This window comes from Halichoerus grypus, chromosome 2 (assembly GCF_964656455.1).
Source record: "Halichoerus grypus chromosome 2, mHalGry1.hap1.1, whole genome shotgun sequence".
In the NCBI taxonomy this organism is placed as follows: Eukaryota; Metazoa; Chordata; class Mammalia; order Carnivora; family Phocidae; genus Halichoerus; species Halichoerus grypus.
This window is the reverse complement of record NC_135713.1, coordinates 120,699,436-120,717,041: the sequence shown is the minus strand read 5'-3', so window position 1 is coordinate 120,717,041 and position 17,606 is coordinate 120,699,436. Positions and strand designations below refer to the sequence as shown.

The following is a 17,606-nucleotide window of genomic DNA, read 5'->3' as shown; positions in this document are numbered from 1 at the left end:
AGCAGGGGGTGAGTGGGCAGAGGGAAAGATCTCAGACTCCCCACTTAGTGCAGAGCCTGCCAGACTTGGGCCTTGATCCCACAACCCTGAAAGTATGACCTGAGCCTAAAATCAAGAGTCAGGATTCTTAACCGGGCCACCCAGGCATCCTGAAGTGCCACATACAATTTCTGATTACGCACTACATCACCAGAATGGCAAGGGTGTGATTTTAAGTGGGGAAAACTACTTGGAAAAACCCAGTGAGTAAATTATACTTGGTGGTAGGAGTGGAGAAGGTGGTTCTGGGTGGTTCTGGATGTACTTTGACAGTGGCTAAGATTTGTTGACTTTTTTTTGTTTAGGCAACTGTTAAGCCTATTTACTCTTAACTGGAAAGACTACTTAGGAAGGGAAACCAGAAGTTCCTTTTGGGCCCTATCAAGCAGTTGTCCACAAAAGGAAGACTGTATCTGAAGAATAAAGAACTTTGTCTTTCAAGGTTCTTTGCACCATTTATCATTTTTACTGGTAGGTACCTTAAAATGCTGCTCTGTGTTCACTACACATGGGGTAGCATGAGACAGTATCTCTCAGTACCTTTCTAAGCAGCTCTTTAACCTGATGCCAACTTTGATAAAAAGCTACTAGTTCTTAATGGGGTGCTTTAGAAGTCCTTGAGGGGCTTATCAATGATTAGGAGACTCTTGAGGCATTCAGTGGGCAAGGGCTGACCAGAGATGCTAAGTACCACAAAATAATCTTTCGCAAGAATTACTGCACATCCCACAAGGTTCTCAAGTATTCATGTAGCTGAAAACTTGAGCCTAGAATTTATTTTTCATATGAATCTCCAGAAGTGTTTACATGGGTGTTAAGGAACATTTAATTTTCCAGGAATGTAATTATTGTGTAAACAATCTCCTTCACATTAGAGCAATATATTGACTTAATTATACATCAGTTTCATTTCTAGATCTCACAAAATGAAAGGAGGCATTACACTGATGGGGGTCTGAGCCCATGTTCCTGACAGATTCCTTTGGGCATGGTATATGATGGTAATCCATGAAAGGGGTTGGGGGGAGGGGGGGGAAGTCTGTTGGAAAACTTCTGGGAAATAATTCTTCACACTTAATATAGGAAAGATATTCACCCTTCTGCTTCTGAAGGCTTCAGCATTTAATTAGAACTACATCAGAGGATATAGGACAAGGCAACTCACTCAGGATTAAACAGGAGAAATGTAGAATCAATTCCTGATGGACTGTCCTTGGTGGTAATGTTTTCATCATACCAGCCCTTAAAAATCCTGAATTTATATTTGAGCCAGTGTTAGAAAATCATGTATTCCACCTGAACAACTTTAGGTCAGGGAATGGGAAGTATGATTCATATCCTATTCCTGAAGCTAAATCTCAGAGCCTCACTCCTCAAAACAAGAGATCAAGATGCTTTTCATATTTATTTAAAAAAGAAAAAAACCCAGAATGGATCCAAAAAAAAAAAAAAAAACCAACAAGGACACAAGTGCCCTGACACAGGACAGAAGAGAGCTAGAAAAATATGCCGTAGGAAAGTTAGGGAGCCCTATTACCTTATTTTAAAGTTGTACCTAACAGCTATTTTTCCATTGATCTAGCTACTCCTGCCCTACCTCCCAACATGGCACAGCAAGGCCTTAGTTGAAGAATCCCTTATACATACAGGCTGGTATAGTAGTTCTCAATTAACTAGAATAGGATCCCATCATCCCCATATGATCTCATTCCAGGTCTATGGCTGACTACCTTCATTATTATGTTTAGAGATGGTTTCAGCTCTTGAAAATATGGCTACTAAAGCACAAAACATTGTTTTAATAATGATGAATAAATCATCTCCTCCCCCCCGCCCTTTACATGCAGCTGAAAAATGACTGACAGAGTACTATGAACTTTGTATGGTTGAAATTCTCATTAAATGATCATTAGCTAACTGTCACTAAATTTACATATTAAGGAAATTATATATAGAATACTGCAAAAACACAGTAAAAGACTGAAGTTTGCCCATTTCTGCTCAGGAAGTCCCTTCACTCCCAAGCATCATATTTCGACTCCAAAGTTTATTGTTATTACTGTTTTTCCTCCTTTTGATCTTCCTTTTGTTCCCCAGTGCCAGAACTTCCAGAGCCTTCTCGCTCAGATGCCATCTGTTAAGAAAATATTTGAAAGCAACTCATTTAATGTTAAGGCTGACAGTTTGATAAACTATTGAGGTGGCATATCCAGCCTATTCCACTCTCCCTCCCTCCTTGTACACTATTGGTGGTTTCTGTGCATCCCTCCCTTGACTGCTATCACCCTCCCTCCCAACGCGGAGTCAAGAAGGCAGGAAGAGTATTTCCAACTCCAATACCCCCAGTTCTATAAATGGCCATGTAGAGTGCCATCAGTGACGCAGTAATCAACAGTTCTATTAAGATCAAGTTAGGGGTAAATTCATTGAGCAACATGCCCTTCAGCCCTTGTACCTTTTTGTATGCCATTTCGAAGAGCTTCAGTGATGCTTGCTGAAGGGAAGATGCTGCCTGCCTTATGTTTTCTCCTGTTTCACTGTCTTTGCGAGCCAGAAGTTCCCTCATTTTGGAAATCTCTTCTTTTAGCTTGTTGCACTTAAAAACAAAACCAAACTCTTTTTCTGGGTTTCTTATCCCTCATTTTGTGTAGCAGTAATATTCAGAAACATTAAGAAACAAATTTCTATCACTGGCAGAACTCATCAAATTTTATCTCTATTTCCTTATTTATAAAATGGCCCCAAATGAAAGTTTGTGTGAAAAATGGAAATAAAAAGCCTTTGAGAAACAAAAAATACCACTGAATTCCTATCAAGACCCACACCTATCAAGAAAAACTTCAGGGGCACTTGGGTGGCTCAGTCGGTTAAGCATCTGCCTTTGGCTCAGGTTATGGTCCCAGGGTCCTGGGATTCAGCCACACATTGGGGTCCCTGCTCAGCAGGGAGTCTGCTTCTCCCTCTCCCTCTGATCTTCCCCGCTGCTTGTGCTCTCGAATAAATAAATAAAATCTTAGGAAGAAAAAAAAAAAAGCCACTTCACTGACATTGGTGACAATGCCTAACTTCATTAACTATTTTAAAAGAGCACTCACTTCATCAGCAGGCAATTGGTCCTTAAATTCTTCCATTTTTGTTTCTGTGTCATGAATGATTCCTTCAGCCATATTAACAGCTTCAACTCGTTCCTAAAAGAAATTAGAAATTTAGTATGAAGACTTCCCAATCAACCAGTTGGCTGAATGTCCCCATCAAGCTAGACAACATGCTAAGTGATGCATATAGTTACAAAGTTGAAACAAATTACTGTGGTCTGAAATAGTCTAGGTGGTCTATAAGGGATTTCAGCTGGATTAGAGCACATAAGAATTCTGATATGGAAAGACTGAAAATAAGAAAGGCATTCCACACAAAAGTTATGAGCAAAGAGAGCGGAAGGATGGATTCATGTGTCAATGATACATGTCCAAACTCCCACTTTCACCTCCCAGATGCAAGAGGCAGAAAGTAGTTACCTTCTTTCTCCGGTCTTCTTCAGCATACTTTTCTGCATTTTTAACCATATTTTCAATATCATCTTTGCTTAACCCACCAGAAGACTGGATCACAACTACAGTGAGAAAAAAAGGCATCTTGTTACTGTTATTTGTTATTGTTATAAAATTACCTGCTGCTTATTCTATGGTATTAAGAAAAAGAATACACCTGTTCAGAGTAACCAATTTTGATATGTAATATACAGAAGAATACCCTGTTGTCCTATGGTAAAAAGAAGGAAACCAAGGGTCTGAAATACACAGACCAACTGACCTGCCTGTCTACCAAAACTTCAATAATCCAGAAGCCCAGTGCTTGCCCATTTAGGGTAATAAACACCACACCTGTTAATGTGAATATGCCAACCAAGGAGAAAAGGGACAAAGAGAACTCATCCTCCACTAAGACTGGGGGTAACCTAGAAGGTCTACTTCTCAAACAGGAACTTCAATGAGGTCCCTCGCCTCACTCTTAAAGTCTGATAAATAAGAGCACTTACTCTGCTGCTCACGTCCTGTACCCTTATCTTTGGCTGAAACATGTACAATCCCATTGGCATCAATGTCAAATGTAACTTCAATCTGAGGGACTCCACGAGGGGCTGGGGGAATTCCAATCTAAAATAAATACACAGAGTTAAGCTCCTCTCATAAGAGGTCCAGTGTTCTATTTCCAAACCTCTACAGTCTTCTGGGTGAACAAGTAACTTGTTCCTGGGAGGAACAAAAAAACAATTAAAATGGGGCGCCTGGCTGGCTCAGTCGTTAAGCGTCTGCCTTCGGCTCAGGTCATGATCCCAGGGTCCTGGGATCGAGTCCCACATCGGGCTCCCTGCTCGGCAGGAAGCCTGCTTCTCCCTCTCCCACTCCGCCTGCCTGTGTTCCTGCTCTCACTATCTCGCTGTCAAATAAATAAATAAAATCTTTAAAAAAAAACCAAACAATTAAAATGTATAAAAACACAAATCACAAATTTATAGTAAGGGTAGTAATTTCATTGCTACCTGAAATAAAAAGGGCTCATGCCAGTAAAGGTTCACTACAGCAAGCAACCATAATGGCTTTATGTACCTGAGGACCCAGTGAATGAGAGGAAAAGTCTCCATCACTGTTCATCTCACCAAGAACCAATAAACAATGCTGAGTAGGGGCCAATATCAAAGGTCTTAAATAGTAATTGGGAATTTTTCTTAACATTGTTATGATTATTTTCCTGGCTCTTGTATTTATCAATTTCTTAATGAAATTCCTAGCGCATCAGAAACAAGCAAGACTTTCAGGTAAAAATTGAAGCCATGGGTATCCAGCTGCAGAATTTGTACACTGAACTAAGGTAACACAGACTAGGTCCCTGTGTTTTAGCAGTTTTTGGTAATATTAAGTATTAAAATATAGTCTAACTGCATATTAAAAGGAATGACAAGTACAATATCCAGAATTCCTGATACCTACCAAAGTAAACTGTCCAAGAAGTTTGTTGTCTCCAGCCATCTCTCTCTCACCCTGACACACTTTAATCTCCACTTGAGTCTGACCATCAGCAGCTGTAGAAAACACCTAGGGAGAAAGAAACTCCCCGGGTTGGCAGTCTGATTAGGCTACTTCCCTTTATACAAAGTGCAAGTCAAAGAAAGAAATTCCCATCTCAACACTTCAGAATCCCAACGCACATGGTGTTCAGAACAAAGGCTTATGTCTTTGCAGGGGACAGGAGTAGGATTAGCAGTCAAAGGGTATACAATAGCTATTGTTTCAGCTAAGCAAATGCACTACACAAAGATGCAGCATTAGCAAATACAGTGTCAAAAGAAGGAGCTAAAAAAATGATCTTGAAACATGCTCATCTGAAGAAACAGGTCAGAGACATGTCACGGGAAGTCCATAGTTCTCTTCAGAGTGATGTGTTGGCAATGCATCACTGAAGAAACAGCAATATCCATTTGGTATTAACAGTTGTTCAGAAAAACATCAAAACTGGGAAAGGCAGGAAGTAATTCTTAATCTAAGACTGAGTGAGCCCCTGTCGAAGTAGCCCTGCTTGTTATCTAAGGAACCCCATCATTCACCCACAAAACAAGTACACTCTCCTAATCTTGGCCAGGTTCTTTTTACTGTCTTTCAGAACAGAAGAGTACAGGGAATTTAGTCCCAAATGAAGAGGCTCCTTTTGCGAAGTTATTTTAACCCCGTGAAGGAGACTACTGATACCCTACCTCCAATCATCACTGCTGGGTGAAAAGTAAAGAGAACTTTTTCAGGAACAGTAACAAAAAAAGAGAACAAAACACAAGATTCTTAGCACACACATTCAACTAGTATAGACTTCCAAGACAAAAAGCGAAGTTTTCTAGGAAAAGCTCACAAAAAGGGGTGCAATCATGTCCCTCACAGATCCTCGTATCTCTGTGACAACGGAGGAGTAGGTGATTCTTACCTGGCTTTTCTTGGTTGGAATAGTGGTGTTTCTGTTGATAAGTTTGGTAAAAACACCTCCCAGAGTCTCAATACCCAGAGACAGGGGAGTGACATCCAGGAGCAGCACATCTGTGACATCACCAGCTAACACACCTCCCTGAATGGCAGCTCCGATGGCCACAGCCTCATCAGGATTTACAGCTTTGCTTGGGGCTCGGCCAAAGAGATCCTGTACAGTCTGCTGAACCTGAACCATCAAAAAAAAAAAAAGAGAGAGAACCTGTCACTATCTACTAAGGGCAACTACCCAAGAAGGGAAAAGTGTGTTCCACAATCACAGCAAATCTCAGGACAAGCTGCTTCAGATCCAAGAATATTCACTCAAGGGGCGCCTGGGTGGCTCAGTTGGTTAAGCGACTGCCTTCGGCTCAGGTCATGATCCTGGAGTCCCTGGATCGAGTCCCGCATCGGGCTCCCTGCTTGGCAGGGAGTCTGCTTCGCCCTCTGACCCTATCCCTTCTCATGTGTTCTTTCTCTCTCACTCTCTCTCTCAAATAAATAAAATCTTTAAAAAAAAAAAAAAAAAAAAAAGAATATTCACTCAAGTTACTATTTCATATCTGAGTCTTCCTTAATGACCTAAATGTGTCAAGTGGGTAATACTCACTTTACTTGACTATCATTCATAGCCCTTTTAAGATATGAGAAGAATCTGCCTAAGTTTTGTTACTGGGTTTCCCATACAACACATTAAATTGGGAATAGAGGATAAAGGGGTGCTTGGATGGCACAGCTGGTTGAGCGCCAAACTCCTGATTTCCTCAGACTCTTGGTTTCGGCTCAGGTCATGACCTTAGGGTTCTGGGATCAGCTGCATTGGGCTCTACACTTGACGCAGAGTCTGCTTGTCCCTCTCCCTCTGTTTCTCCCCCAGCTCACATGCTCACTCTCTCAAATAAACAAAATCTTATTTAAAAAAAAAAAAAGCAGTAGAGGGTGCATGGGGTGTTCGGGTGGCTCAGTTGGTTAAGCGCCTAACTCTTGATCTCAGCACAGGTCTTGAGCTCAGGATCATGAGTTTAAGCCCCATGTTGGGCTCCACGCTGAGCATGGAGTCTACTTAAAAAACCACCACCACCCCCCACCCAAAAAAAGAAGAAACAGAGGATGTAAGACACGAGGATTTAGATATAGTCCAACTCCTTCAGATCAACTAAAAACCAACTTAAAAGCAGCAGTGCTTAATTCAATAATTCAACACTGGTGCAAATGTGAGGCATGTTCTTCCTGCTTATTTTACTAATAATGCTAGGAAAAAGTGCTACTTAAATAGCATCTAGGATAATTTGTTAGCCCAAAGATCTCTTCCTTGTCCAAAGCTTCTTTTTTCTCCACATTTATTCTGTGCATATTCTCCTAAGCCCAGAAACCCCAAAGGAAAAATTACTATTAAAGCCCAAGAAAATTCTATTCAAGCTATACAACAAGAATTGCATCTTCAACAGGTTCTGTGCTCAGTCATTAGTTTTCCACACACCTGTCTTATCAGAATGATGTGTTGATAAATAAAATGCATCACTGCACAAATCTTTGTTGAAGAGATGCAGTTAGAAACCCCAAACACCATGGTGCAAAGACATTCTTATCCAAAATTGCCTCTAGAGCTAGACAGTACCAAGGTTTTAAGCCATCTCTGATCTCAAACTGTTTCATTCCTAAAAATACTCCCAAAAATGAAATACAGGATCCTTCATGCTACCACCCCAAAGACATTCTGCCCTTCCCAATCCTTTTCCTGATACCTCTTAATTTAAAAAAGAGGCTAAAAAAGAATTCTAGTGAGGGCACAAACTCATCCCCCTTTCAGGTCACTGTGGCAGGAACGCCACATATTCATGTCTCTACACAAACCATTTGTCCAGAGAAAACACTATGTGCTTGCCCTCTCTACTTTCCCATGCCAAGGATTCGATGGATCCATACCTTGGGCATCCTAGTCATACCACCAACAAGAATCACTTCTCCGATGTCACTCTTGCTGACCTCTGCATCTTGCATGGCTTTTTGGCATGGGGCAATGGTTCTCCTGATTAGATCAGTGACAATCCCTTCAAACTGAGCCCGGGTCAGCTTCATATTCAAATGCTTGGGTCCAGAAGCATCCATCGTAAGATATGGCAAATTAATGTCAGTCTGCAAAGAAAGCAGGGAGAGCAATAGTGGTGAAGTTTCTTTATTATTTCAATTAAAATAAGACCATACTCCCACCATTAGGAAGACTTCCAAAGTTATAGGGAGAGTGAGACCCACTTTAAATGAACAGCCACCAAAGACCATTCAAGCTGTTCTCTTTCCAAAGGCAAAAAATTTAGCATGTGTTTGTTATTAACAATGAAGAATGTAGAGACGCCTAGGTGGCTCAGTCGGTTAAGTGTCTGCCTTTGGCTCAGGTCATGATCCCAGGGTCCTGGGATAGAGTCCCGCATCAGGATCCCTGCTCAGCAGAGAGCCTGCTTCTCCCTCTCCCTCTGCTGCTCCTCCTGCTTGTGCTCTCTCACTTTCTCTGTCAAATAAATAAATAAAAATCCTCACATGGACACTGTATTAATGTAGTTCTCTATGCTATATGTAGTTAATGACAATTTGGACAACTCCAGGACTTTCAACCCTCTGAAACCAGTTTGTGACCAAGTTTTGTCCCTTCTCTCTCAAATTCAACACCGCACCTCACACTCTAGTCCAAGTCCACAATAGCTTCCCAAGGTTCTCCCACTTTCCACTCAAGCTGCCTCTGCCACAGGACCCCTCCTAACCCATTAACAAATCTCTATTCCACTTCTGACAGAGCACTTTTCATAAGCCCCATCTGACCATATTACTGCCCCTAAATTAAGTTTTCACCGGGGTGCCTGGCTGGCTCAGGAGGCAACATGTGTCTCTTGATCTCAGGGTCATGAGTTTGAGCCCCATGTTGGGTGTAGAGATTACTCATAAAAAGTTTTCACTGGTTTATACTCACACTTCTCAGGACAGACCCAAATCCCAAATCTTTAAAGCTTCTATTCTCATATTCCACTTTCCCTGCATGTCTGCTCTCAAACACACCAGCCCTTTCTCAGATCTTCACCCCAGAGCCTTGTAGTTACTTGACCCTTTATCTTTCTCTGATCAACTCCTCTTTCAGAAACTCTCCTTGTTAGGTCAAACACCTTTATCAGTTTTCTCTTACAATTATAAATCTAACTTTGCTCTTTTACCACATTAACAACTTTATTTTTTTAAAGATTTTATTTGCACACACAAGCAGGGGGAAAGGGAGAAGCAGACTCCCCACTGAGCAGGGAGCCGGATGCAGGGCTCGATCCCAGGACCCTGGTTATCGTGACCTAAGGCAAAGGCAGACAACCAACTGAGCCACCCATGCACCCCAATAACTTTAGAGTACTATTTAAGACATATCCTAACCATGTATCAATTTAGGAATCTTCACAACTCTAAGGGAGAAAGCACTATTATCCTCATTTTAGAGCAATGAACAGAAATGTTAAATAATTTATTAAGGCCACACAGCTATTAAGTGATGAAAAAGGACTTGAATCCCAGCATTCTGTCTACAGGGCCACTCTTAACCTCTCACGTTACTTCTGGCTTGACAGTTATTAATATGATGTCCTAGTTAATATCTATCTCTTTGGGGTGCGTGGGTGGCTCAGTTTGTTGAGCATCCGACTCTTGATTTCGGCTCATGATCTCAGTCGTGGAATGGAGCCCTGCACTGGGCTTCGCGCTCAGCGGGGAATCTGCTTGGGTGGGATTCTCTCTCCCCCTCTGCCCCTCCTGTGCTCTCTAAAATAAATAAATCTTAAAAAACAAAAAAAAACCCCAAAAAACTCTAAACCACACTGTAAACCCCACGAAGGTGATGCTTCAAGGAATTTATTCTACAGATTTATTTTTTAAAGATTTTATTTATTTATTTGAGAGAGAGAGAGAGACGGTGAGAGAGGGAACACAAGCAGGGAGATTAGGAGAGGGAGAAGCAGGCTTCCCGCTGAGCAGGGATCCCGATGCGGGGCTCGATCCCAGGACCCCAGGATCATGACCTGAGCCGAAGGCAGATGCTTAACGACTGAGCCACCCAGGCGCCCCTATTCTACAGATTTATAATTATACATGCACAAACATTAATGTGCAAGAATGCTCAACACTTTACCAGCAAAATGCTAGAAAGCAATCCAAATGCCTACCAATAAGAACCACACTAAAAACAACCAACCTCACCTTCCAAAGCAGTGTCACGTATTCCAACTCTAATCCTAACCATCATATGTTGTAAAGTTCTGCCACTCTGTGTGATAGCAGGGACAAAGCAACACCATCATCATGGATGACTATATAACTTTGTCACTCCTCATAGCTACTTTAAAAAACTTTAAAATCCAGGTCTGGGAAAAAAAAAAAAATCCATGTATTCTCACACTGGATAACCCAGTGTGTACGATCAAATTAACAACTAAAGTAGTCACAGGCTCTGGCTTTCCTGCTGCCATCTGAGATCCCAGAGACAGATCTCCGGCCTTCCATCTTGTTGCCTCTCTGACCCAGACCTAACACGCTTTATACAGTTCTATTCTTTGTGCTTAAGGCAAAGTGAAGCTTCACTTCTCGAGAAGGACTGGAACAACACAGGCTGAGCACTTCAACAGGTGCCAAGCAACTCTGATGCTAACAGAGAGAAATGTACACAAGTGTATATACCCCAGCCTTCAGCCAGGTTTCATGCTCACTTTCTGGACTGCTGATCCAAATAACTAAATGAGACAATATGAGACTCACCTGAAGGGCTGTCTGAAGTGAAGACAGCAGCAGTTCTTAGAGGCTATTATTTCTAGGTTAGTGATTCTAATTTCATATGCTAGTTACTAGTCTAGATCTTAAAATCAGTACCTTTAACTTAAGGCAAATAAAATGTATTCAGTGTCATTCAGATCTTATTTTTTGGCTCTGGTATGTAGAACCTCTTATTTGGGTGGTTAACAAATTCCAGCTCATCCTTAAAAAAGTAATGCTCCTTTGTTCATGGAAAGACTTTTACCCCAACCAGCAAAGTATAAAAAGATTAGATGGATATCACACCAATTAGAGCATGCTATTCAAATAAACTAAGGCTGAAAACATCAAGACTGTTGGGATTTGTCCACATCCTACCTGCACAGATGAGGAGAGTTCACACTTAGCCTTCTCAGCAGCTTCCCGAACTCTCTGAAGTGCCATGTTGTCTTTGGTTAAATCAACCCCCGTCTACAAAATGAAAACACACAATACTCACATTAGCAAGGTGATGAATACTATTTCAAGATACAGTGATGATGTTTAACCAACATAAAACAGATCCATACCTTTATAAACAAGCATGAATCACTTACTGCCCTTAAAAATCTGTAAGGAAAAGAAACCTTATTCTGTAAAAGCTAGCTGTGCCTGAAGTCAGAGGGCTGAACCCAATCAGTTCTTTCCAATTATTGGGTTCTGGCTCAAAACAGGAGTTCCCAGAATTCCTCTGCCAATATTATACAGAGTATCATATCCTTTTTAATCTGTTTATTCCCAAGCTGAAACTACGATAACCAGAATATTTCAGTCCACCTGTGGAACTGAAATGCAGTTATTTCAGTGTCCTAGTCAATGTTCTATTAAGGACAAAAAATCATAAAGCAAACAGCCATCTGAACAAAGAAATTCTCAACATCCCAACGTCTACATATTAACTATACTGGTAACCAACCTCTCTCTTGAACTCCTTCACAATGTGTCGTAGCAAGGCCTGGTCAAAGTCCTCACCACCTAAGAACGTATCTCCATTGGTGGACTTCACCTCAAATACACCTTTCTGAATTTCCAGGATAGAAATATCAAAAGTTCCACCACCTAAATCATATACAGCAATGCTAGAAAGAAAGAAAAGAAGACCTTAAAGAATAACACCTGCCGCAAAGGTATAAATTTTAATAACCAAACCAACATAAACTTATGATTCCCCTGAAGTATAAATAATGAAATTGGATCACTGCCTAAGTGGCAAGTGTGTTAATACGTAGCCCTAACACTTACTTGTAAATACAGAGTTGAAATACATTTTTAAAAGCAAAATTGACAGGACTCAATCACTTTTTTTTTTTTTAAAGCAGTCTCCACGACCAACTTGGGCTTGAACTCACAATGCTGAGATCAAGAGTTGCATGGTCTACTGACTTGGCCAGCCAGATGCCCCCAACCACTCTTTTGAATAAATACTTGCCAATATGCATACCAAGGTAAAAAAAAAAAAAAAAAAGACCACAGCCCAGTACTTTCATGGTTCCATGAACCGAGTCTCACAAATCTGGGTGGAGTTTACTGCACAAACTTACATTTTGTCTTCTGATTTGTCTAGACCATAGGCCAGAGCAGCAGCTGTGGGTTCGTTAATTACCCGAAGCACATTTAGTCCAGATATCTGGCCAGCATCCTTAGTGGCCTAAAAGAAAAGAAAAAAGCATTTTCCACCCTGTGTCCCAAGTACCATTAATTTCCTGAATGAGAACACCAACTGAACTCACCTGTCTCTGAGAGTCATTGAAATAAGCCGGAACAGTGATCACAGCATTTTTTGCTGTATGCCCCAAGTAATTTTCTGGAAAAGAATTAAAGAATGAAAAATAATCATGCCACTCTGTCAGATGAAATAATTAACAGAATTACTCACGTAGGCTAAGAACATGTGTCATCCTCTTAGAGTCACAGACAACACTCATCAGTTTCTTCACATGTGACCTAACACAGAGAGACCTTGTAGAAAACACTCCAATTAAAGATAGTGGTTGAAAACCCAAGATCTCACGTTTAACATTATAGTGACAATGCACCAGGTATAATGACCTATTCTTAGACTTAAAACAGCCACTAGTTTCTCCAAATGGGAAGTTTTAAGTTTTACTTAACAGAGCCCAAAGATTAATATGTAGTCTTTCGGCTTCAATATAGAATACCACCCCTCTATATTGGAAAAGATAAACCATCATTAGGGAAAGTATGAAGATAAATCATTATGTAGGGAATGTGTGAGGAGTAACAGTTTTGCCATTTCTAGTTTTCTTATAGGACCCACCACAGACTCATCCGAGGGACACCGGGGTATGTAAGTGAGGAAGCATCCAGTTCTTCAAACTTTCCCAGATAGGAACTAAAACTTTCTCACCTGCAGTCTCTTTCATCTTCATCAACACGAATGCTCCAATCTGACTTGGAGAATAGAGTTTTCCATGAGCTTCAACCCAGGCATCTCCATTAGAGGCACGGACAATTTTAAAGGGCACATTTTTACTGAAACACAAAAATTATGTTTGAAAAAATGTGCCCGTGCAACCTACCATACACCACGAATGTCCATCCTCCATCCCAAGAGATACATGGCCAACAAATGAAAACTTCAGGAATCCATTTAATGAAAAGCTTTAGAAACCAATCACTAACATGTAAAAACATCCTGGTGAAACCTGAACATTCTCTACTTCCTGAACAAAAGATTTATGCCCCTGCTTTGGCAATGCTTAGCAAGTTACCAATGACCTAGCAAGTCCATTACCGGAGAGAAATGAAAACATAGATCCTTATAAAAGCCTGTACACAGGTGTTTATGGCAGTATTCTTTCTTTCAAGTTTATTTTTAGTAATCTCTACACCCAACACAGAGTTTGAACCCAAGACCCTGAGAGATCAAGAGTCGTATGTTGTTTTGACTGAGCTAGCCAGGCACCCTATGGCAGTACTCTTAACAGCCCCCAGATGCCCATTAACTGACAAATGAATAAACAAAATGTAGTATATGGTTGACCCTAAACATGGGCTCTAAATACACTGGTTCATTTATACGCAGATATTTTTGGGTAAATACAATGCTACAAAGATATTTCCTGTTCCTTATGACTTTTTTCTTTTTACTCTAACGTACTTTATAACGTACAAAATGGGTGTTAATTGACTGCATATGTCATCAGTAAGGTTTCTGGTCAACAGTAGGCTATCAGTAGCTAACTTTCTGGGTAGTCAAAATTTATACACAGATGTTCAACTGAATGAAGCGAGGCTCGGCACCACAATCCCATGTTGTTTAAGGGTCAACAGCATATCCATACAATGAATGTTATCTGGCCATAAAAAGGAATGAAGTACTGATAATGTTTTAACACGGACAAACTTTGAAAACCTAGCTGATCAGCACATGATGGGGGCTATGCCACCATCTACCTTGTAAGTTTAACACCAATTTACATGGTCAATAAAAGACTAGCTAAATCTTCCCGTCATGTCAGTACATAGCAAAGACCTATTATGTGAAGACAGAAGAATGTGTTTTGAAGGAAACAGGACTTGCCCCCATGGACAACGTATAAAATTACTAAGGTAAGATGCTCTAAGAATCTTGCTGAAAAGATTCTTTTGCATGGCCTCTGGAAGTAACTATGCTTTTCCTATTACTCACATATCTTTCTGTACTTCAGAATCATCATATCGCCGGCCAATGAGACGCTTGGTGGCATAGAATGTGTTGTTTGGGTTGGTGACAGCCTGTCGCTTGGCCGGCATGCCAACAAGTCGCTCACCATCTGCTGTAAAGGCCACAACTGAAGGGGTGGTTCTGGCACCTTCAGCATTCTCTAGCACCTAAAACTCCCAAAGTAAAACAGAGAATGAGGTTCCAGTCACCACCACCAGTCTTTTTTATCAATCATTTTAAGACACAAAACAGCCGCCAAATCACAAAACAAATGCTCAAGAACAGTACTAATGGGCATGCTTTTCTGCTCTGTGAATGCTGACATAGTAACTACTATTTGAGGTACACGTTTCAAGTATTTTTATTACTTTTTAAAAAAGGTTTTATTTATTTGAGAGAGAGACACACACACACACAGCTGACGGCAGAACCAACGTGGGGCTCGATCTCACAACCCTGACACCATGACCTGAGCTGAAATCAAGAGTTGGACACTTAACCAACTGAGTCACCCAGGCGCCCCTAAAGTATTTTTAGTCCTTCACTTTGAAACAAGTCATAACTAAAAACAAAACAAAAAAATGGAAAAATAAATATAAATCAGATCTTTCATACTAAGATACTGGAACAAGGTACTCTTTCCACCGGAATGGGAAATTAAGTCTACTTCTAGGGGCGCCTGGGTGGCTCAGTTGGTTAAGTGTCTGCCTTCTGCTCAGGTCATGATCCCAGGGTCCTGGGATTGAGTCCCGCACTGGGCTCCTTGCTCAGCGGGAGCCTGCTTCTCCCCATGCTGCTCCCCTTGCTTGTGCTAAAAAAAAAAAAAAAAAAAAAAAAGTCCTTTATCTAAGCCAAAGGGCACAGAATTCCAGATTGGGTACTAACTACTACTATATGATCCAGAGCTTCCAAACACGCTCACCTTTGCTTGTTTACCTTCCATAACTGCCACACAGGAGTTGGTAGTACCCAAATCAATACCAACAACTGCTCCCTTGATTGCTTCTGAGCTGAAAGACATTTAAAATAATGCTATAGTTAATGTTACCTTAATAGTGGTCTCCAGAACCGTTGCAGGAATACATAAGAATACTTATGCGTAAATAGTTGTGCATTAAATAACCTATAAATTAAAAGAGATGTGTCACTTTTTCCTTCACGGAAGAGTTAATCACAAGTTTAGAGACCACTACTCTAGGGTTTAATATTTATTCTCTCTCAAAGGAAACGAAGTTACACTTACGCATAGTCCCGTCTTGAAACAATTCTAAAAGCCTCATGACTAAGGCCATTCCACCCATCCTAAAAAAAAAAAAAAAGAAAAATGCATCAACAAACATGAAAACTTGAGCTCGTTCCCAGCATTCTTCTGAAGAACACAAAGTCTGAACTTTCATTCTGGTAACCGTATACTGAAAAGATGAAATCTTATATATCAAACGTATTGTGGTACTTAAATAGAAGACAAATTTAATTGAATACGAATTTTCGAAGATGGAAAAAAAACATTTAAAAGTGTCTTTGATTACATCATAACAGAGTTTCTCAACCTTAGCACTACTGATTTTTGAACCAAATCTTTGTTGTGGGAGGCTGTTCTGAGCATTGTAGGATGTTTAACAGCATCCTCAGCCTCCAGTGTCAGAGCCAGTAGACCCCCCAAATTGTAACAAATTATCTCCAGACATTACCAGATATCCCCTTGGGAGGCAAAATTGTTCCCAGTTGAGAATCACTGCCTTACAAAATACTACTTGGACACTTCTCAATTTCATACTCATCAGCAGTGTACAGGTATCTAAACCTTACTAGGCTGTGCTCGCAGCTGCAAATCTAAATCGTTCAGAGACAATTCCCAACCTAGCCAAGCTAACACCTTAAGGGAACCAGGAATGGAAATCTTGGGCAGTCAGTTTAGAAAAAAATTTTGGGAGTGGCCTCAAACCAGGATTAAACCTAATCTCAGGATACTTCCAAGCCTTCTTTTTAACCCCATGTTGAGTGCAGAGGGACACCAGGTCCTGTTCTCCAAAGACATGTTCGGTCTTACACGATAATGAGCAACTACTCCATGGCCATTTTCTGATCTGCTTATTTTTTCTGAAATAACAAGAAAGGACAATCTTACGCCAAAAATTCCTGGGGAACTACAGACAAATGTTGTTGGCTTTCACTTTACGAAGATACTTTCCTTCTTTCTTTTCATCATAATAACGAGGTCTTCGCGCACACACTATTTTAGAGGAGAACAGTCGCCCTTCGACTTGTAGATTTAAGTGAAACCTACAATAGCGGTTCCCTCCCAACTAAAACTGCGTTCCTCGCCCCCAAGGCCAAAACCGTGCCATCAGCCACGGAACAGACTGTCAGGACCACTATCCGCTACTTCCTAGAATAAAACTATACGCTCTTAAGAGGTGTGACTCAGCAGAGTCCGAGACATGGAAGCAAAACCCTGAGTTAGGCCTTGCAACGGCAGCTCTGATTAATGAAGGCTAGTTATCCTCTTCCCATCCTGATCTGTGCCTGCGAATTCTGTGTCTGAAGGGCGAGGCCCGCCGCATGAGGTCAAGGCCGTGAGCCCCTCGGAGAAGACCCAGCCGTTCCTTACCTTGTGGCGGGCGGTTGTGGGGCCCCGGGAGGTTGCGGCGCCGACAAGACGAGCTGCCGCGGCTCGGCTAGCACTTATCATGACGGTTAGATGGTGGAACTACGAAGCGGCAAACGCACTCGGCGGCCAGGAGCTGCGCAGCGCGGCTGTAGTAGCGCTTCTGGAAACCTCCAACCACGTGGGGTGGCGGGCGGGGGTTAGTTGCTGCGACCTGGAGGACCACTCTTCCGCTGAGGCGCCGCCCGCGCTGCCTGACCAGAGACTACCTGACAGCCACTCCCGGAGTTAGGACATATAGCTAATAGGCATCACAGCATGATGGCCGGAAAAAGCGTGTCCTTTCGTTCCGGCTGCAACAAGACTGGACTCAGTGAGTGGAGAGGGGGCTAAGAGAGGTATAAAGGCATCACTTAGGACAGCCCCGGTCCTCGGAGGCAGGAAAGACTCAAGGTCACACGGATAAATCACG

General features: G+C 41.5%; 1 protein-coding gene and 1 non-coding gene across 2 annotated transcripts; both read right to left on the bottom strand.

The window, feature by feature from the left end:
• Window positions 1-753: 753 nt before the first annotated feature.
• Window positions 754-17,337, bottom strand: HSPA9 (heat shock protein family A (Hsp70) member 9). The gene is made up of 17 exons (XM_036084201.2): window positions 17,138-17,337; window positions 15,770-15,828; window positions 15,449-15,536; window positions 14,512-14,693; window positions 13,228-13,352; window positions 12,590-12,663; window positions 12,401-12,507; window positions 11,776-11,938; window positions 11,199-11,291; window positions 7,974-8,183; window positions 6,010-6,237; window positions 5,028-5,132; window positions 4,076-4,193; window positions 3,555-3,649; window positions 3,135-3,227; window positions 2,495-2,635; window positions 754-2,173 (listed from the first exon to the last, which is right to left on the bottom strand). The coding sequence occupies exons 1-17, from the start codon at window positions 17,216-17,218 to the stop codon at window positions 2,096-2,098; spliced, it is 2,040 nt and encodes a 679-aa protein (XP_035940094.1). The 5' UTR covers window positions 17,219-17,337; the 3' UTR covers window positions 754-2,095.
• Window positions 7,500-7,574, bottom strand: LOC118530719 (small nucleolar RNA SNORD63). Its single transcript, XR_004914784.1, has one exon. It is a non-coding gene; the product is annotated as a small nucleolar RNA SNORD63 (small nucleolar RNA).
• Window positions 17,338-17,606: the final 269 nt, after the last annotated feature.

What these genes read in the sequence shown, in the direction of transcription:
- HSPA9 (XM_036084201.2), bottom strand. Translation starts at nt 17,218, where the DNA reads ATGATAAGTGCTAGCCGAGCCGCGGCAGCTCGTCTTGTCGGCGCCGCA. An exon ending in GACAAATCAGAAGACAAAAT is followed by an intron (nt 11,939 to 12,400) that starts GTAAGTTTGTGC and finishes CTTTCTTTCTAG; the next exon opens with CATTGCTGTATATGATTTAG. An exon ending in AACTCTCCTCATCTGTGCAG is followed by an intron (nt 8,184 to 11,198) that starts GTAGGATGTGGA and finishes CTTTCTTTGCAG; the next exon opens with ACTGACATTAATTTGCCATA.